The sequence below is a fragment of the Aethalodelphis obliquidens genome, unplaced genomic scaffold, assembly GCF_003676395.1.
Source record: "Aethalodelphis obliquidens isolate GAN/ISIS:26980383/991018 unplaced genomic scaffold, ASM367639v1 scaffold1, whole genome shotgun sequence".
NCBI lineage: Eukaryota > Metazoa > Chordata > Mammalia > Artiodactyla > Delphinidae > Aethalodelphis > Aethalodelphis obliquidens.
In genome coordinates, this window is record NW_020837945.1 from 55,766,309 (window position 1) to 55,789,049 (window position 22,741).

A 22,741-nucleotide genomic window follows, 5' to 3' on the forward strand; every position below is an offset into this window, starting at 1 on the left:
AGCCCCCTAACTGACTTAATGGTCTCAAAAGTGTAAAGACTCTTTTTGCTGTTGTTAATACAACTTGTGTTTAATTCTGATTGCACTGTCTTAATATCAGAGTCATTAGATACAACTTACTCTTTCTTCTAAGGTACACATATACAGACTAATGAAGAGAGTTTTGGGGTCTTGCTTCTGGTATGGCAGAGAAAAATCAAAGTGTAAGAATCCAAGTGTATTTAATTCCAGACAAAAGAAGAAGGGCTGGCTTTTTCATATTTTATTTGCAATATAGGTGAGATCCTCTGAGATATTTTAGCAAGAAACTTCATTGTAGATGTAAAAAATGTCATTATCATGATAACAATACAAGTGCAGTCAGAAAGAAAAGGAAGCGTTAAGTGCTGTCAATGGTGATAATTTCAATTACCAGGTGAAAGCAGTGTAAATGGATAAAATCTAAGAATGTGATCATTTTTAAAAAACAGAAATCTATCCACTGAACTCCTGAACCATCCTGCTGTTTGCTGGGAGCTGGCACAAAGTAACAATTTTAAACAGAATACATATTTATGCCATATAAATCAGTTAGGCAAATGTCTATAATTTTTTAAATATTTTAATTGTATCTCTAATTCCTCTCAAATCAAGCTTTCAGCCAACGTAATTTGTTTAGTCATATAGAGTTCTATTGTTTCTGCTCTCAAATAGTAAATTACCAACTAACATGGGTAACCAAATAGTAGATGAAAAAAGTTTTTCTTTACAGAAGTATTAGAGTTAATAATCAAAGAAAATATGAAAGAATTAGAATATAAGATTTTGGAAGTCTTAAGGGATCTGAGCTTTGATCATTAACTGTTAATATCATTAAAAGAGAGACAATCGAATGACTTATGGCTCCTGATAGAACATACTACCACCTCTGAAGCATCTTGATGAAACAGCAACAAAAAAACACATCTGAATTTGGTCAAGCTGCTAGATTCTACCAATTTACAGAGAAATAAACAGAATGGAAGAATCTGTTAAACTACACCCAGTAATTCAGTCAGCAAAATTTAAACCATGAAAACTATAAGACAACCAACTCAGTTTTTCCTACAAATAAATTCCCCCTGCCAAAAAAAAAAAAAAGAGAGAGTGAGCAGTAAAGAGAAATATGAGGATGGGGTAGAGGGGCTATGAATTATAATGGAAAATAATTCGAAATATAAAAGATAGGCAGGATATTTTTATGATATTAAGTATTGGGCTTCTCTGGTGGTACAGTGGTTAAGAATCCGCCTGCCAATGCAGGGGACAAGGGTTCAAGCCCTGGTCCGGGAAGATCCCGCATGCCGCGGAGCAACTAAGCCCATGCACCACAACTACTGAGCCTGCACTCTAGAGCCCGCAAGCCACAACTACTGAGCCCATGAGCCACAACTACTGAGCCCATGCACCACAAGTAGAGCTTGTGGTGTCGCACACCTAGAGCCTGTACTCCGCAACAAGAAAAGCCACTGCAATGAGAAGCCCACACACTGCCACAAAGAGTAGCCCCCGCTCGCTGCAAGTAGAGAAAGCCCGTGCACAGCAACAAAGACCCAACGCAGCCAAAAATAAATAAATAAATTTATTAAAAAAGTTCTTCCATGTTAAAAAAAAATACACACACACACACACACACACACACACACACACACACACACACACACGGATATAATTATAAAGTGTCTGGAATGTCCTTCATAACCCAGTTGTGGGGGAGTAGGTGGGAGCATGGATAAAACCAGTTTGCCCAGAAGTTGATAACTGTTGAGGTTGGATGAAGGGTTTACGGATTTCATTTTCCTTAAATCTGTCTAATTTTGCAATTTCCCATATATATTAGTTTACTAAGGCTGCCATAACAAAACACTACAGACTGGGTGGCTTAAACAACAGAGATTTATTTCCTCACAGCTCTAGAGGCTGAAAGCCCAAGATCAACGTGTTGGCAGGTTGGTTTCCTGTGAGGCCTCTCTTCACCTTCTCACTGTGTCCTCACGTATTCTTTTCTCTGTGCACACCCATCCCTGGTGTCTCTTCATGTGTCCACATTTCCTCTTCGTTTAAGGACACCAGTGACATTGGATAGGGCCCAGCCTAACTGCCTCATTTAAAATTAATCACCCCTTTAAAGGTCCTATCTCCAAACACAATCACATTCTGGGGGTTTCTGGGAGTTAGGACTAAAACATATGAATTCAGGTGAGGCACAATTCAGCCCATACCACCATAATAAAAATGTTTTTAAATAAAAGATAAAATACAATATTTTAAAAATAGAATAAATACATAAAATCCGTAACTTCAAAAACTGAATTTAAAAAAATGACTTGCTTCTCAACCTATACCTTCAAATAAACTTGTCTCAAGCCTCATCTTTCAATACTTACACAGGCCTCCTCACTCAACGTGTGTATCCCTAGTAGAATGTTGTGTTTCACTTTTCTTGAAGTGCCTTCCTGAGATCTCAGAGACTTAAGAATATAATAAGAGAAACAAAATTTTGTTGTGAGCAGCTAGCTACATCTAGCTACCGGACTGTTACGGGCTGAACATCTGTGTCCCTCCTAAATTCCTATGTTGATGCCTAACTCCCAAGGTGATGGTATTTGGAGGTGGGGCCTTTGGGAAGTAATGAGGTCACTAGGGGGAGCCATCATGAATGGGATTGGTGCCCTTATAAGAATAGGGCAGAGAGCTCACTCACTCTTTTTCCACCATGGGAGGATACAACAAGATGTCAGCAGCCTGCAAACTGGAAGAAGGGCTCTCACCAGAACCCAACCGTGCTGACACCCTGATCTTGGACTTCCAGCCTCCAAAGCTATGAGAAATAAATTTACGTTGCTCATAAACTGGTCAGTCTATGGTATCTTGCTATAGCAGCCCAAGCTAAGGCATAGAGAGTTATCTATTTTTAAAAGAATTTTTCATCTAACAAATATTATCCCTTACTTTCAAAATTACACAAACTGAAAAATTAATATGGTTAATTGTCCTCACCCAGTGTCCCAATTCTACCTCATTGGAGGTCATCGGTGGAGGGCCAAGTGCTTGATTTCTGTATCCAGTGCAACAGGATTTAAATAAAATCAGAGAGAAAATACTGGCCAAACCTAACATATCAGGAAGAATAGCACATTAGGTAAAAGTCACCATTAGATTCCAAAAATGGTCCTGACAACATGAAAAAAAATGAGCCTAATAAGGTGATAACATTTAATAGGAATAAATGTAGGATTCTACACTAGGGTCCAAAAACACTTACTGGAAAAATATAAAAGAAGTATGGCTTAACAAGAACACACATTAAACATTTTATTAAGAACTTTAATTGGTAATAAAGATACTGAGGGTCAATAATGTGCTTACTCAGAATATATTAGGCTATAGCAACAGAATTACAACTTAAAGAGATGATGATCCCATTTTATTCAAGTTTTCATCTGAACCTTTTGTTTCCAGGTAATAGACTTCACAAAAAATAATGTGAAAATGGTGAATATATTTAATGCCTTGTCAAATAAAGAATAACAACAGAACTTGGAAATGTTAGGATAATATAAGACTGAAGAGAGACAGAAAACTTCAAATAGAGGGCTGTCATTTGAAAAGGCTTTAGACCTATCCTTCCTGGCCCCAAGGGGGAGAACGAAGTTACCCTTGCTAACTCCTCCTTGAGGCCTTCTCTGGCCTCTAAACTGTGAGCTCCTGATCACTGGCTCCCACTTCTTCTCTGTTGGGCACCAATCCCATTTCTAATTGTGAAATTGCGTTAGCCCTGCTAGACTGTAAATTCCCAGAAAGGGTGGACCACATCTGATGTGTTGGTCCTATAACACTCCATGCCTGGCACAGACGAATGAGTAAAAGAACATATGAGAAACAGATTTGACATTAGCATGAAAATGTATTTTCTAACACAATTGTGCAAAGATTCATGGGCTGCCTCAAGAAGTAGCGATTTTTCTTTCATGGAAAACCCTTGTTCAGGCTTAAAGTGGCTTCCACTTGCCTAGGGCAGAGGTGCGTGAGGTAGAGGGGAATTAAAGCATGGGGTGGGAGGTAGTGACTCAATTAAATGATTTTTAACCTTCTTACCAACCTGAAGCCCTATGATTTGAGTGTTGCTAGGAAAGACTGTGCTTATTACATCAGAGATTTCATTTTAGCACGTCAGCTATATTCTGATCCATTTCGGAAAATTTTAGTAATACACTTCTACGTAATCGCTGCTGCTCAAACTCAAATTTCATTTGATATTTCCCTCTATCTTCTTCTTCTCCTTCTCTCCCTATTCCAAAAAGCTGCTGATTAATATTTCCATTTTACTGTAAGGATGCATAAAGTTTCAGAAAACATAGTAGCAGACAGTGAGGTGAGGACAGACTCAGAGACAAGAAAAACACTTCTGAGACTCTTAGCATGAACTGTGCCAAAAGTAAATGCAGATTTGACAAATGACACAAAAGTCATTACCTCTCCATTCCCCTTTCTGCTGATTCGATTTTTACAAGGGCCCAATTTTCCACAGAAACTGATCAGACTTGCGGCAAATACAAAGACTGCATCTTTTATTTATAAGGCAAAAAATCTACCCAAATACTTTTCATTAAAATGCGTGTCCTGGAATACTAGCTTTCAGAGTATTAGTCAAGCATTACATAACTTTGCTTACTCCTGTGGGAATTAATAAGCAAAGACCTTGAAGGTCAATCTCCTCAGCACAGTTCCTGAGTCTACCAGTCCTGACCTTGATCACTTGATTCAGTTTGATAATGATGTCTGGGGATGAAATTGTGAGATACGTGAGCAAATGCACATGCTCACTGTCCTTTCTCCACTCTCTGCTTTCCTTCTAGAGGAACATCTTTTGTGAGAGTATCCTCTAGCCCTAAATCAATTCATAGACAATTACAGAATTAGGAAATCAACATGTTATTAACCACTAATAATTACAATACAAATATAACTTACTAATCTTGAATCTTATTACATCTACTGAGAATGTTTTGAAAAAGTTAGGTAGATAAGATAGAAATAGGAAGTTACATACAGGGGGGAAGGCTGGCACGTCACACCCTGGAGTTGAGAGTACAAAGTTGGGAGGCTACCCACACTCCACACAAAGGAGCTTCCAGAGAAAATATGAGGATGGGGGAAGTGACATAATTTTCAAATGCTCAGCGTTTTCTTTTTGAACCATGTCATGCTAGCATTTAAAGACCAGCAAGTAGATCATTGATTTATACCACCTCACCCTGTATATTCCTATGTGTTCTACAGCTTTAAGCACAGCCAGCCAAATAATGTAGTCATTCCTACATTTAGTATAACTTCAAACATGTCTCTGAGAAAAAAAAAAACACGTGAAAAAGTATGCCTATGATAAGCAAAAGATGTACTCTTCAGAGAAGTGCTTCTTAAACTTCAGTGTGCATACACATCCCCTGGAGATTCTGCTAACATGCAGATTTTAGTCCAGTAGTTCTGGGGTGGGACCTGAGATTCTGCATTTATAACAAGCTCTCAGGTAATGCTGATGCTGCTGGTCCACAGACCACACTCTGAGGAGGCTTTAGACTGTGACAGGAAAATCCAGTCTGGGCAGGAAATCTGTGCCCTCAACGTCATTCCCCCTTTACATTTTTTCCCCTGAGTTCCTGCACTCTTTCCTGTTTCACTGGTATGAGAAAATTTCAGAACCAAGCAGAGTGGGTACAAAAGAAAAGAAAATATTCTAAGATTACAACTTCAAATGGGACAATAATAAGATTTTAAGTTGTCTCAAGGTTAGAGACATAATTTTTGATATGCATGAATTATACATACTTCATGCAATTCACTGAACAAATGCACAGTAGCCTATTTCTTTCCATAAATGAAGCCCTATGTCTGCATAATTTAAAGGAAGTTTATTTAATTAATGCACAGCACACCACTGTTCAGGTATCTCTGGAGAGTGAGGTGATCTGAAAAAGTCAAATTTTCCAGATAACTAAAGTTTATCTTTTTACGTTTCCAAGCATATGTACTTTAGTGATTTTTTTCATCTAAATCTTTCTGGAGTTAACATATTGAAGATTTATTAGATATACAAAACATGGTTTAATATATCTACAATTATCCAGGGTCAACAATGATTATTCTACAGCATGATATAACAATACTGCAGGTGCTACTCACGTCCATGTGGGATTCTGTGCAACTCCTACACAGTAGAGTCCTAGAGTGTCCTTTGGGGGTTTCTCAGCCTATTTCCAGCAAACTTCTGCCCCCTCTCTACACGATCAGCTGCCACTTCATAGTGCTCTCTGATTGCCCTCCTCTTAGAATTTTTAATCTGCTGCTTTATTTTTCATGTAATATTCTGGGGAAGATTTTAAGACTAATTTCCCTTATGTTTGTTTTTTTAACGCAGGCACTCTCTTTCAGGGTTTGGGGTTACTGGTTACCCGAATCAGTACAATCATTCCAGCTTAAAGACATCACCAAGTTAATCTCCCATTAAGTATCTCTTACTATGACTACTGAATACTCACTGATTCCAGTGTCCTTACAGTACTGGACCAAGTATCGTCCCATAACTTTTAGAAGATGATTATACTCTTGGACATTGAGAAATCCCTGCTTATTATGGGATGGTTCCATGAACTCCAAGGGTATATCAACAATTCCAACCACACCTGCATCAAGTCTGGAAGAATAAATACATATAGAAATTATACGAAATTGAGCTAAGGAAACAGAAAAGGCTAATATACCCTCATCTTTCAAAATCAATTTTTTAAAAAACAAATTCAGTCATTTGGTCCAAACCATGTCAAAGTTAACAAGTTATCTTACAATTGTACTTTTTAATGTAAGTCTACGGTTATCCTAGTTGTGCTTGGTCCCATAATACAAAATCTCTTAATACATCATTACTGAATTAATATGACTCCTTTTCCAAACCTATAACCTGACATGGGGAGTCAAGGTGGGTGGGAAGAGGAGGCCATTTAGCAATAAACATCCCTAACAATCCCTTACAGCAATAAACTGACATGGTCCTCTTAACAATATGAGCCAGTCACTTTTTTGATCCTCATTTCACCTGTCGGGTTGGATTTCTCCTCATCATTGCAGAGGTACACAGGTGCTCAGTGGGAATATATGGGCTGTAATATCTGAGAAGTAACAGCCTGATGGATAAACGCAATTTTTTTTTCACATTTTTAGCAGCTCATGATGTATGTAGCTGGGATATTCTGCTTAGTGCTATAACCTGTTGAGGGAAAGGGCATCCAGAAGTCTAGCTCTTCAGGGGCTCCCCAGTGCCCGCAGCCTGGCACACAAGTCACACCTTCCCAATCTGGGGCCGCTGCCCATCATGTTTTTCATTACTTTCCCCTTCCACCCTGCCCTCCCTTCAGCCAGTCATTCTGTAAGTCTGAATTTGGGCATCATTTCTTCCAGGAAACCTAACTTAAATTCCCCCAGTTTCATTTACTGCCCCTCCTAAGAGGCTTTTTGCACCTGATACTTGCCTCTAACATATATTTGTTCATTCATCAATTCATTCACACTCAGCACCTGGCCCTATTCGAGGAACTAGGAATACGTTATGAATAAGAAAGACAAGGTCCCTGTTTATGAAGTTTCTCTTCTATTAAAGGATGACGACCATTAAGGGTGATAAGGGCATTTCAGATGGCAATAAGTTGGTGTAAGGAAAATACAGCAGGTGCTGTAATCTGCGAAGAGAGAAAAGGTAGAGAGGGGTGATGGCAGGGGCTGATTTTAATTAGACAGTCTAAGAAGACCTTCTTGTGGAGCAGACTTCAGAGCTGGTGCCTGAGTGACATGCTAGGACCAGCAGTAAGAAGATCTGAGGACAGAAGGTTCAAGGCAGAGGGAATAGCAAATGTCAAGGCCCTAAGGCAGGAACAAGCTTAGGATGTCAAAGGAACAGGGAGCCTGCTGGTGTGAGGGGAATGCAGGCAGAGTCTGGGGATGAGTGGGGTGTGTCCCAGAGCCAGGCAGCAGCCAGATCACTGGCAGACTATGAAAACCTGTTCTATTCTACATGCACTGGGATTTTAAGCAAGAGAATAAACTAATTTATGTTTTAAAAGATCATTCTTGCTGTTCCCATACAATAATAAATACGTATTTATACATTTGTCCATCTCACTGGACTATAAGTTCCTTAGCAAAAGGTAGTAGGTTTTCAACATTTTGTCTGCAGAGCTTAGTACAGTGCCTGGCACAAGATACTGCAATACAAGTGCTTGTTGAATGAACAAATGAGTGAATCGCTAATTCCTTGAGAGTGAGGGAACAAGATGAAAAACGGTCCCCCTGAGCCATCCTACTGCTCGCAGTTATCCTGTCTGACTCTGTGCTTTTCTATGGTCTCTCTTCGGGACTCTACATAATTCATGAGAGCAGCTTGCGGAGTTTCAGACCCACCACTGGGAAAGCACCAGAATGTATTACTCTGGGATCGAAGCAGGCTGAAGAGTGTTAAGAATATACGCTCATGCAGGTAACTGGCAGGAACTCATACATGCAGGGGCTGCACAAAATGTTAACAGGGCTGTGGTATAAGACTATGGATTTTTCTTTCCTAAAATTTCTTTACTCTGCTTATATTATTTTTTAATTGGTGAAATATCAGAAACTTAACCCTAGTAGATGGCACAAGAAATGGTAAAGTTTCCAAAAGCGTGCTTTTTCCTTAGAGCAGGCACACAGCTCCACTGACATTATAAATTAGGCAGATGAATGCCTGCACACTGATGGGAAGGGTGGATGGGGGATATGACACATATGCTCCCATTATGATTAATCACTTAACTCCACAGACAAAAGATTACTGCAACTTCCCTCATCCTGCCTGTGCCTCTGAAAACAAAAACATACTTACGAGGACTTCAGTTTCAACTGTGGGCCCACTTTCTCATGCATTTTGATCAAGCGGTTATTACTGTAAATGAACATCCCGGCTTGGCTTCGGTTTTCTATGTTCACACCAAAGAACAGGGTGAGTGTCCTTGCCTTTTTTAATTCTCTAGCATTACATTTAGAAAGTGAAAAAAATATATTAATAAAAATATACAGTTTACAAACTGTTAATAAACAAACTCAGAAGCTAAATATCAAAGGAACTATATACATAAAATATACAGATATTTTGCAAAACTTAGTAAGCAGACTCGGTATCTCTGTATGGCCAAGTATTTTGCATAAACATGATAGGCAATAACAATACCAGTCAAACACAAGCACTCCGATTCAAAAATGAGTTTGCCAATTTAAATTTACAAGAACTAGAAAGTTTACAGTTTACGAGAACTAGAAAGTGCAAGTTGTAAAATGTTAACTGGTCTAATATGTACATCACAGCATTTTTTGAAAAATGATGATTTGACCATTTTAAAATTTAGGTATTTCTAACCTTCAGCGTGTTCTCAAACCTCCAAATATTCTACACAGATTGGAATGTGTCAAAAGATATTCTTTAGTTTTCCTTCCTTTTCCAAATTCAAAGGTAAATCAAAGTTAATTAAGCAAGTTTACAAGGGCGACAGACATTAGCTCCTGTTTTTTCTGACTCTGTCTGCTATACTATGTTTTATGTGACTTTTGTATTAAAAGTGTAAAAATAGAAAATGAGACATAGCAGACATGACAGAAACAGTCCTAATAACAGGAGGCTGCTTGGAGCTATGAAAAACACCTGGATGTAAGAACCAGAAAGATGGATGTGACTTCAAATACAAGCTTGTCTTTGCAACAACCATGTGACTACGGATGAGTCACTTCAACTTTCTGTCTCGTGTGAAAAATGGGAATAATACCTGCCTAGCCACTTGGGATTCCGTGAGGAGTAAAACGGATAATGTTCAGTACAAACTTGGAAGACATTAGGTGCCTGGCAAATGTTATTCTCCTTTCCCAACCAAGAATGGTACCAAATATAATTCTTTCCCTCCACCCATCCTGTAGCTCCTCTCATTCCACAAAAACAGCTTTTCTTTTCAAATTCATGATCATGGGCTACTACAGCTGACATACTTACTGGACTGATTAAATATATCTATCATTAAAGGACAATGACAAAGTTGTATCAGTCATTCTATATGGATATGATATATAGAGTACATCAGACTTTCTGAGGGAGTTACTGACATGAATTAATATATTATGTATTTTTTAAATGCATATACATGTAGGGTTAAATATATATGAATCAAAGTTTTTCTCAAAAATGTCTACTCTATAATTATGTTCCCGTTGTTTAACTAAATAGAATACTGACTTTGTAAGGGACCCCAAAACAGAGTATTGGAGGGTATGACATAATCACTCTGCGACAGTAAATGGCATACTGATTGTCTTCAAATTTAAAAAAAGCATTTTGCTATAAAAATAAGTTCACACCAATTGGCATTATTGTAATAGGATGGTCACCTTTCACGCCTATCACTGTGATGACAAAAAAAGTCATCAACCAGCTTTTTCTTTCTGAAGGCTTTAAAGAGGCCTTTGCTTTTCACTGAAGATTTCTATGACATTTATTTTATATTTATTTTGATAAATGCATAATTAACATTTCAAATTTAAGTTTTGAAGAAAGTTATGGTTATATAGCACATCACGGTTCACACACACCAAAAAATGCTGAAAACTAATAACACTTCCCTAAAAATTTGTTTCTCAAAGTCATCACAGCTTCCAAAGTCTGACTTTACTTGGACAACAGTGATTATTTTCAATTTAACTTGCTTAACACCTGAACTGGACATCAAGTCAACCCTACCAACGTAAACAATGGTTTTGTAATATAGGCTTGCTATTTTTATTTTAACCGTATATAAGTGATACTTTTACTTGAAGCATACTCTATCTTAAATTGTAAGCAGTACTAGAAGAGGGAAGGAACTGGGACCAACCCTCCAGGGTTTAAATGGCAAAGGACACAGGGAAAGAGAAGTTGTCAGCTGGACCCCTGGGCAGTTCTCTTCTTCATCTAATCAAACACTGAACTAATTTTTCACTCTGTATTGAGAAGTTTTAACATATGTGTACATGAAAATATATACTTTATAAATACTTTCCATTGATTATACTGGTTGGGGGATTTTGACCATATTATGCTTAATATCATAAGATGTCACAAGCTAAGGAAGAGAAACTGTCATAATAATCACCAAATCTGCCTACTCAGAAATCAGAATTTGTTTTAACATAGTACAGAGGATTCTAGCAAACAGAAAATCTTATGTCTTACCTCCGTTTCTCTTGAAGAATCTTCCGCTTTGCTTTTACATCTTCCAAAGCTTTCCATAATACATCCTGGAGAAGTACATTTGGTTAGGAGAGCACATAATGCCTTAGATAAATGAGAGCTGAGTTGATATTTATTATCCTATTATCTAAAGGTTTCACAAGGGTAATAGTGATAGGTCACATTGCCTAATGCAATTCTACAATAGCAGATACTCAATAAATACTTGATAAATGATTAAGTTCCAATAGCTAAGAAGACAAACCAAATCCAAGCCCACAGTTCTCTCTTTGCACATATCCCAATGTCCTCTCTGGCTGTTAGAGAAAGAGTCACTGCTTCCTGTAATGTCACAGTGGCTTTCACACAAACTATGTGAAAGCTTGGGAAAGTCATTCAATGCACCTAGACTCTGGCTTTTGTCTGTGAGAACAGAAAATGCTGAATCACGTGATCCATCACTAAGGCTTCCTTCGGGAAAAAAAAAAATTGTAATTAAAAAATTTTATCAGAGGCCAAAAGAAAATGTCTCCTCTATATCAAATTCCATATACCCCTAACTAATCCTCCTCAAACTTTCCCTTTATAGGGTATCCTATCCTGGGCTTTCTCCCTTTCAGAGTGCCTCAATACCGGTACCCACCTGTCTTTCTTTTCTTCTCTTTTAATTTGATATACTGGCTCATTCACTACCCTATCTCTGGTATGCTCTCTATAACCAGGCAGAAAAAAAAAATGCATTGTTATTATTTCACAAATAAGAATAGACTTTTAATGTGATCCATCCACTTGATGTGAAAGATGGGCATCTCATTTGATGGATATACCTCTGACTGAACCTTATTTTCCCCGCCTTTAAAGTAAAAGAAAATGGTAAATGCTTGGCAAGTACTTCACTTCAAATTCAACCACCCAACCGCCCAGAGGAATTTAAGAGGTCAAAAACCGAGGTCATTCTACTTAGCTCTCTTCTCTGAGTTAAAGAAACCAGTGTGCATCAGAGCAACAAAGCAAGCTGCTCAAAGACATCCCTGCCCTTCCTGTCAATGAACTTAGAGCACAGAGCAAAGGGGCAGCGAGAGGTAACTGGCTAAGGCAAGAAGAAAGCAAGGTCCTGACCCGTTAGAAAGAGTCTGTTTCTCTTGTCTCCCAAATACATACAGCCAAGGATTGATTTTTTTAGAGACAAAATAAAGAAAGCTTAAACTCTTCCTTAAAGTCAACAACAATAAGATAGGTCTATGTTTACCTTAAAAAAAATACGTGAAAAGAAAAAGGTAAAAGAATTTGGGGAAAGTCATGGACAGATTTGGGGAATTAACATGTGCTACTCTTTGATTTCATCCCATATTCATGACCATTAGATATGAGAGCTCTTTATCAGACATGCTCTTGAAAGTCTGAGGGCAAATTACAGAAAGAATTCATATACTGAGTGTGCAGAAGAGGATGAAGGAAGGGTGAAGTGAAGCATTTTTTTCTCCCTATACCTCCTTATCCCATGCAAGCACGTAAATATGTCGTGCAATGACTTACTGTGGTAGCAAGCTTGGTACCATATTTTTGGTAAAAGTTAGCAAACTTAAAATACATGTCCGGCCGCAATATTCTTTTTCTCTTAGTTTCTATGCATTATAATTAATAATAATAATTCTTTATAACCTATCTTACTCATGGGCATATTGCAAGGATTACATAGAATGTTTATGAACTGTGTGGAGCAACTCATAAGAAAAGAGCTTTGTAAGCTGGAAGCATTGTTAGTAATATTCATAATTATAGTAAATAATTCTTAGCACTAGAAAGAAGGATTGCTTATTAGTCTTCTCCTTGTTCTTCCTATTTATTTAGGTCCATAGGGAGCTATAATTTGAAGAGATATTTTCAGGGAGACTTGATAGGCTAGTTTTTTCTGCTAGCTTTTCATTATTTTCTCCTTTTCTCTATCACTTTTCCCTTCTTTTTTTTTTTTTTTTTTGGTATGCGGGCCTCTCACTGTTGTGGCCTCTCTCGTTGCAGAGCACAAGCTCCGGACATGCAGGCTCAGCGGCCATGGCTCACGGGCCCAGCCGCTCCGCGGCACGTGGGATCTTCCCGGACCGGGGCACGAACCCGCGTCCCCTGCATCGGCAGGCGGACTCTCAACCACTGCACCACCAGGGAAGCCCTCCCTTCCTTTTAAAGAAATGAGTTGTGATGATCTTCCTTACTTCTCAATTCACCCCACATTTTGTTCACCTTTGCTCTCAATCTCAGCCTACCCCCACTTGCTGAGTTTCCTCCCCTTTCTCTGCACCCATCTATTCTGTTTACCTGTGTTAAAATTAACAATCTTCCGAGCTTGTTTAAAGGTTTAAGAAGTAAGTGATAAATAAGAGTCCTCTGTGTACAGGAAAAAGCAAATGACCCTGTTCACCATTTAAGAAGACTACTCTATATGTCATACCTTGGCAGGAGAAGACAAAGAAGCTCTGTCAGAGTGGTTTCCTTTGATTTGTGCTTCTTTCAATATGAGTTCAGCTAGAAACAGAAGCAAGATGATTCAATAAAATGAAACCCTTTCAAGCATCTTTAAATGAATATTACATATATATAATATATCCATGACCAGTAAGAATGGCTTACAGATGATAATCTCAGAAAATCCTGTATTCCTTCTATAGCTTTCACACATTCCAAGACTAGGTAGCCATACAGGGTCCTCTAAGTCAAGACAACTTATAGGGCATATATATATATATATATATACATACAAATTCATATATACATGACTGAATGTTTGGCTGACTGGAAACTCTCTAAAATCCATGAAATATGGATACAGAGCTACTCTTCCCTCCTGGATCATTGGGGAAGGATGGCTTTGTCCTTTTGTGGGAGGAGTGAATGTGTAGAGCATGCCTTCTTAAAGTGGATGCAACACCAGTCTCTAAAATGATCTAACTCTGCATCAGGACAACCCTAATATACATCAATCTAGTTCCAAGTGTGTACGCAGAACTTGAATTACTTTTATAATAATAACATCATATTTAGACAAAATCAAAGATGGAAAACGTGTTATGAAGTTCCTTAGAGGTAGGAATTACATTTGATTACTTGTGTTTATTCCTATAATGCCCAAAGCAGGGTATGTCTCAGAATAACTGCTCAATTAACGTCTGCTGGATAAATTAACAATAATGATGCAGGCCACAGGTAATTACATACCTATCTTTACTGCTTCTTCTGCCTTTTTAACTTCATTTTTAAATGCTCCTTTAAAAGAAGATGTGACATACAGATACTTTCTGAAATGAAACAAGAAAGAACGTAAGTCAGATTATCATTTTAAAGTTCATAATACAAAAATGTTCTTTAGGAAGACTATATACTCCAGAGATATGTTATTATTAAGAAAAAGTCATCAAGTAAGTTGCATTCAGCTGGTAAGTCAGCAAAGTTTAGGCCTAAGAAAAATTTCTTGCCTTTTAATACTTGGCAATTTTGCTTTAGTAAGGGAACTTCAGGAGTGATATAAGAAAATCTCTGGCCACACAAATGTTCACTTATACATGTAAAATAGGACAATTTTCTTAAAAAGAAAATTTTCTATGTAACTGCTCCATTATCAAAGTTTCTGGTTAATATACCTAGCCCTCTTACCCAGATCATCACTGATACTGGATAAACTGCTTCTCTCAGTCCCTAATTTTGTCTGATACCCATGTAGACTCAGGAGCTTAACATTCTCTGATAACTTCAATGTTTAGAAAGGCAGTGTTTAGAAAGGCAGTGAGAGTTAGATGGAGAATTCTAGAACATCTCTTGAAGCCAAAACATTTAAAGACATATAAAAAGCGGCATCTGTTCAGGCAGAGGAGAGAGTCTACATCTATATGCCCAATGAGCCTATGCCAGGCATAGGCAAAATACTGCTCGTGGGCCTAATTAGGCCAGCAGCTTGTTTCTGTTACAGTCTAAGACCTAAGACCTCGTGCTCTGCAACAAGAGAAGCCACCGCAATGAGAAGCCCACGCACCGCAACGAAGAGTAGCCCCCACTCGCCGCAACTAGAGAAACCCCTCACGCAGCAACGGAGACCCAACTCGGCCAATAAATAAATAAACAAATAAATTTAAATAAATAAATAAACACCGATAGAAAAAGGTAATCTGTGTGTCTCTGCCTTGCAAAAACAGCCTAACACTCTCATGCTGAGCTAGCTCTGTCTTCCACTTCTATCCAGCCATCCAAGTTCTGCCCTCTAGAATTCCAACCATCATATGTCAGCTTTTCACGTTTTCATTCAGGCCCTGTGTATTCCCTCAGCCACGGCATGATGCTCAATTCCACCAATGACCCCCTACCAGATAACCAGATAGTTAATTTATACTGTGAGCTAGGAAGTCCCTTCCCTCCTAAAGCATCCTCATCTGAACATCACCCTCCAGACATGGTATAAGCAGGACATGGTTTATTGGTAGTGTTACCATCTTGTTCTTTTCTTTTTTTTTCTTTTATAATTGAGATTTTATTGGTTGTTTTGAGGATCAGTATACAGACATTTCAATTTGTACACAATTCTCAATATACGTACCAAAAATCTAAAAAATCATGTAGTTGTGATTCTTTTCTGAACAGTTATTCCAGTGACTTTCCAGCTTAAAATTTGGAGGCAAATTTCCCTTCACAGGATATCAAGTACCAATACCTTCAAATACTAATATGCTATTACATCGTAAGTCCAACTAATTCACAATTTAATATCATATACACTACATACTCAAATTGTCAGTCGTCCACAGCACATTAACAGTTACTAGAAGAACTGGACTACCATTACCAAAGATGTTACAAAGTGCACAAAATTCTGCCCAGGAGAGCCAAGATCAAGGGGTGAGTGGTTTCCTTTAGGAAACAATTCTACCAAAAACAACATGGGAAACAAGTAATTTAAAGCGTTTAAGACATTAAATGCACAACTGTCTCCAAACTGCCATTTAGTGTGCTTTGTATTATAGGATAGAAAAGCTACCCCCCATCTGTGGAATGTTAAGCTGACACCCAAGACAATCAAAGCCTCCCATATTCAATATCCCACTATTTTCTGATTGTACCAAAAAATAAACAACCAGCAAATGATTTCACCTCTTAAAAAAGAGCGTTTACACTTAAAAAATGGGATGAGGTGGGACTCCCTCCTTTTTAAAAATGTTTCTAGAGTTACTAAAAAACCTGCATTTACAAAATAGTTGATAAAAATATTCCTCTGGATTGTACAAGGAGGGAGACAGGGACCCCGATAGGACCAGGTGTGTGATATTAATCAGACTTGGCTTCTTTCCCTCCTGCTTCATCAGAAGCTGGGCTCTCCTCGTTTTTAGCTTGTCCATTTTCTGCAGGTGAGTCTGTCTTAGTGTCTTGGTTAGCCACTTCAGCCTGTTTTCTCTTTGCTCCCCTTTTCCCTTCTGTTTGCACTTTTTTGTCTGAAGATTTATGCTTTCCTGCCGCCTTTTTTTGGCTTCGTTTCTACTTTTGCAGGAGCCGGTTTCTTCCTCTTGGGCATCGTGGCGGCGGGGCGGGCGCGGGCCGGTGCCTGCGGGCGCAGAGCCTTCGCGAAGCTGGGCTGCCTGGCCGCTGCCGCTGCTCCCGCCGCCCGAGCCGCTGGCACCCGCGGCGGGGCGGGGGGAGAACGGATGGCTACCATCTTGTGCTGCTCGCTAAGTTCCATAAATATTTTCAGCAACCCTGTCACACTATCAGCTTAGATTAAGCTTGTGGTCAATGAAAACATCTATTTTTTTCATGTAAATCACTGTCCAAGTCTAGGATATTAACACAATAGATTTTTTAAATCTAAATTCGGGACTGTAGGTTATTTATACTACATTTATCTTTCGTATTTCAACTCTCTCACATCTTGTTCGCATTATGCCTGATATAAGATACTCCTTCTAGTTCAGGGTCTATTATGAATTCAAACATGCCTGTTTTTTACCCAAGCTATTGATAAAAACACTGAAGAGAATATGATTAAGGGAGGAAACCAATGACATGACACCAAAAATTCCCCCCTAGCACCTTCTGAACTTGTTAGAGACATTGGGGTAAAGGAACGACAGCAACTGTAAGTCCATCCACACAATTAAAATACAATCTTCTTCTTTCTGTTTGCTACGAAAATATAGAGAAATGACTGACCATAAAGTATAGGTATGTATTCTTATAAATAATACTTCAGGGTTCACGTCTAGAAGTTTATTGGAGGCTGGATGGTCAAGTGGACAGAGTATTTAATCATTTTTAATACATTTTACATGCTTCTACTCTGGTCTTATAGGGTCATTCCCAGCTTTTAATTTGTTTCCATACAGCCATTAGAGCTAGAGTGCCTTTTAAGGAAGAAATAAAGTAAGGGTCACCCCACTAGGGGTGAGATAACATGGAGAGAACGCCACATATTTCTTACATAAAACTTTTGCCACCAGAGAAGCTGTGAGGAAAACAATATGCAAGTAAATAAGTCAAATGGAGAGAAAGTTAAGCCTAAGGGATAAAGCCATGAAAAATTAAACCTGTCTATACTGTAGATCCCAAAACATATCAGACTTAACAGTTTATCAGAGCCCCGTGTAAGTACCAGAGCCTCCTTAAGTATCTTTGAAGGAATAAAATAAATATTTATATTATATCTACTTCCTGGTAAGATATATCTAAGAATATTACACTGAAAGGTGCATTAAAAAATATACTAGGGTAGGAAACAGCCATCACTTGATATAAGTAATTTAGGTAGACGAAATTCAATTTAATAAAATTCCCTCAGAATATAGGGATAAATCCACATTTTCCACTGGCTTAAACCATTTTTTACCCAAACTCACTAAGAGAGGAATAATTTAATTTGAAAAGATGAGCTATATTGATTGATCCAGGAGACCCTTGGTGCTTCCCAGAAGAATGAGACTGATGAAAAGGAAGTATCACTTTGATATGAATTAAGGAACAAACAGATTTATACAGTAAGTCTCAGGCTTGGTATACTTCACTTTTCAAAATATGACCTGCAGTAGAATCAGAAATCAAAAGTAAAGCTTTTGAGGAATCCATTCGTGTGTGGTCAGGGCATTCAATTCAGAGATCCACAATTTTTCATATTAATATCAATATGGGTGATTGCAAGGCCCCAGAACAGCAACTACTTATTCATGGAAATAAGACAACATAATAAATGTGGGTCTGTTATAAAGAATTAGTGTGGTATAGGGGAAAGAGCATGGAGTTTGAATTGGTAAAGAATTCGGAGCCAGAAGATTTGAGTTCTTATCTAGTTCTGACATTTATTTATTTCTAAATGATGATAAAACATAACCCACAGGGTCACTCCAAAATTAAATAACATAATGTATATCAAAAGGCGTACATATAGACAATGTACAAGCATTAAATATTCCTCCCAGTAGATAGTAAACTCCTGAAAACTAGAACTAATCTTATCTTTCTAGCACAATCTCAGACTAACAGGTGTTAATAAATGTTTAGAAAATAAATGAATGACCACCCACACACCACACACCAAGAAAAAAAAACTGTTCTCATAGCATGCATAGTTGTGCAAGACAAGTTATATAATAGGCAAATGTAAGCTTAAAAAAAGCTTATGCTACAATATAAATGGTAATTAAAATATAAGTGAACCAGATGTACATATGTGCATTCTATATATAAAATATACATACACATATATGTATATGACTTAATAGTTCAAATATATTTGAGTAGAAAGAAAATATAAGTGAACAGATGTTTTTAATAGAACCCATTACAATCAAAGCACCTAGGAGTCACTGAAGTAAATAACATATTCCTACTTGGGGGGACCATCTAACTTAGAGTGTTCACTGCAGTATGTTACTATTATGGCCAAATATTTGTTTCATATAATTACTCTTCAGCAAACCTTCCAGAATGCAGTTTGAATTTTATTTGCAATTGTAAAAATCTTACTATCAAATTATAAAAATCTTACTATCAAATCACTTTAACAATTGGGGTGGGAGGTATTTTACAAATGAAAACTCTATGAAGATAATTGAACAAAGGTGAGTTACCTGGGTCTGTAGAGGCAATAACATAGGTATTTTGTTTTAACTCTTTTGGCCTGAATGAATATTCTCATCCAAGGGTCAAAATACAGAACAGATGTATAGGCTCTGAAGGACCGTCTCTCTGGAAAACTAGAAAAGAAAATATCAAAGGCCATACTGTAGACAATGTAATAATGACATTATTTGAGAAGAAAAAATAAGACTACCAAGTCATAATGGTTACTACTAGCAGCTTCAGGAACTTTTTTCTAAACCTAATGACACAACAAATACCAGCAAATCCTGCAACACTCACACACCCCTAAATACAAGGGCTTCCGTGAATAACCTACACATTGATTAGAACTGAACTCTGGCTGGCAACTAGCCGATTCAAACTAGACTTACATCAGCAATAGAAAAGATACTTTGCATTAAAGCTATCAGCCCAGAAGGACAAAACCGCCTCAAATATACAAAACAATCCCCCTGCTCAAACATAACAAAATGAATCTAGGCCCACATGAATGAAATACATTTCCATGAAGTTACTGCAAACAGAGAAATACAATAAAATGTTTCATTTGCTTTGAAAATTATGAACAAGAAACATAAAACTTCACTCTGTAAGTGCAATTAAGTGTTAAAATAAGTATTAATGGCCAGCTGAGGGGAGAAGTCTGATAACATGATAAGTGAAAAAGAAAAGAGAAAAATAAAGGGTGGAAAGGCAATAAAATGGGAGCAGAAACAACATAAATAGCCTATGAAGAAAACTACCCTTGTAAAACTGCACATTGTTGAGAAGTCGCTGAGTTGCTGTATAACAACAACTCCAGGGACCTTCTATATTAAAGTCTACTTGTGAACTGTAAATCCTCTCCAATTACACAAGAAATAAAGATCAAAAACAGGCCCAGCCATGCTTAAGAAGTAGTGCTCTTCATCTCCTGGGTCCTAGAAAAGTCTACAAGGGAAGGGCTACAAGGCACAAATAGAAAGCAGGGAGCAGTAAACCTATCATTTTTATAATCCTACCTCAGTCTAGAGGGAGACAAGTTGGTGGAAAGGAAATATAAAGCCTGTTGAGGGGTGGCTGTTCAATGGGGTCACATTATTGGCAATTACTCAGTAAGAAAGAACCGAGCTCCAAGGAATTTACAAAAATGAAGACGAAATCCATAGGCAGTCCAAGGATTTCCTGGTTGGTTATAAGTTCCTCCAGGCAGGATCTGAAGCTCATTATGAAGTCAGGAATTTCTATTAGTTGTTTAAAAAGAAAGCCTTCAGTAGAATTTCCCAATATAAATTACGTAAAAGTATCTAGTCCATGGCTATTACTCCATAAATACAAGTGCAGCTTTAATGTGACACGAAAGGCTATCTGCATGACTACAGTCATGTAGTCAATTATTAGTATACCAGAAGCTGCACAGTCAAAAAGTCCTCCCCTGTTAAGAGAAAAAAAAAAGTCACCTTGGGACACTATAAAAATTTTGAGGACTTCTGCCATTATTCAAATCCTTTCTGGATCTCCTGATTTGAAATTGCCCTTACAGCTAGAAGCTTCTTCTTTTGACTCTCCTCAAAGCTAACACTTCTTTGTCATTTGAAGGTAAAAGTCAAAAGTAATTCAGAGACAAGTTTGAGAATTTGAGAAATCTGGTGAGAGATCCAACTGGGTTAGACAAGTTTTGGTTAAAAAAATATTATACAAATATAAAATAAGGACACTAATATGTCTACTTCTTAATAGGTCACTTCTTTACTCATTCCATTAATATTTATAGGTAAATATTCATAGCATGTTTGCTGGGGATCCTCAAGACCTCCCCTACGTGAGGAAGATGCGCTAGAAGGTCTCACGGGACTTAGCATGTAATTGTATTCATGGCTAAGCTTTATCATGGTGACGAAGTAAGGATATACAATGGCTCCTATGGAAAAGAGAGGTGATGTCTGGAGGAATCCTCGTGTGGCTTTCTTATGTTCTCCCCCTCTCATGAAGGGTCACACAGAGAATAGTCTTTCCCCAGCTATGAAAATGTAGCAACGTGTGTGTGATGCTTCTGCCTCAGGAAGCCCATTAGAGACTCTGGGCCCTCAAGGCTTTTTCATCATTGTTTGTTCTTTGCTTCTGTTTTTGTTTTTGTCTTTTTACTGGGGCTGGTCATATAAACACCCTCTGCCTAGCATGTATAAAAATTCCAGAGTCCCAGAAAAAAAAGTAGATTTTCAGCATATATCATGTTATTTGCACAGTCTGGACACAGTGAGCCACCTTCACCTGTTACAGAAAGTTTTATATCAGTGAGGGGAACTGTTTACCAGCCAAGTTCCCAGAAGCCAGCCAAGGGCCAATCTTGCAAGCAAGACTTCTAGCATTAACCCTTTTCTACACACACACCTACTTTTTTTTTTTTTTTTTTGCGATATGCGGGCCTCTCACTGCTGTGGCCTCTCCCGTTGCGGAGCACAGGCACCGGACACGCAGGCTCAGCGGCCACGGCTCACAGGCCCAGCTGCTCCGCGGCATGTGGGATCCTCCCGGACCGGGGCACGAACCCGTGTCCCCTGCATCGGCAGGCGGACTCCCAACCACTGCGCCACCAGGGAAGCCCCCACACACCTACTTTTGAAAGTTCCTATTTACTTGTGACAAAGAGAACAGCAATACTTCTTATGCTATTATCATGGCAGTGACAGAAAGACAAAGAAGGCTAAATATGACATCTGTATATGAAACAGGCTTCCCAATGTCACTTTCAAACGTCTTTATGTGATACATAAGGTCCTTCATGATCTGGACCCCACTTAACTCTCCAGCCTCGTCTCCTGCCAGTTTCAGTCTAGCCATTTAGGACCACTTCAGTTCTCCAGATATGGGGTCATGCTTTCTTACCCCCAAGCCTTGACACATTCAATTCTGTGGCCATTTTCAGTGAGCTGCTCTTCATGCTTCAGATCGCACTTCCTCTCAAAGCCTTCCCTCACTCCCCAAGATTGGGTGAGTCACTCTCCGGTGCTCCCCTCCTTTTTCTGTGGCCCCCTCCATAGCACTTGCCGCTTTGTGGTGTCGTTGACTGTTTACTTACTTGTATCTCCATCAGGCTGTACCCTCCATGAGGCTAGCATCCTCATCAATAAACATTTGTTGAATAAATGCTAATTATTCAGGACTTCCTTGGCTTAATTTAGAACGAACAACAGAGGGTTCCCTATACAAGACTTTTTAATGACTGATCATCTTCAGTGATGATGTTACCAGTGTTTACAAATAAAGCCGCCCACTGGGGAAACTGAGATACAAATGTACTCTGTCATCATGGTATCTTCAGAAGATCTAAGAAAAAATACAGTGTTACTCTCCATCATGCAGGAG

At 38.4% G+C, this 22,741-nt stretch overlaps 1 protein-coding gene across 3 annotated transcripts in view; it reads right to left on the reverse strand.

Annotated features, from left to right (window-relative positions):
• Window positions 1–22,741, reverse strand: part of MORC1 (MORC family CW-type zinc finger 1) — a 350,777-nt gene that overhangs the window by 95,499 nt on the left and 232,537 nt on the right. For all 3 annotated transcript variants that reach the window (XM_027104268.1, XM_027104263.1, XM_027104274.1), the window contains 6 exons: window positions 19,384–19,509; window positions 14,501–14,580; window positions 13,737–13,810; window positions 11,294–11,358; window positions 8,927–9,070; window positions 6,558–6,712 (listed from right to left, as the gene is read on the reverse strand). In XM_027104268.1, the coding sequence (XP_026960069.1) occupies window positions 6,558–6,712; window positions 8,927–9,070; window positions 11,294–11,358; window positions 13,737–13,810; window positions 14,501–14,580; window positions 19,384–19,509 (644 nt within the window). The remainder of the gene's footprint in view (window positions 1–6,557; window positions 6,713–8,926; window positions 9,071–11,293; window positions 11,359–13,736; window positions 13,811–14,500; window positions 14,581–19,383; window positions 19,510–22,741) is intronic.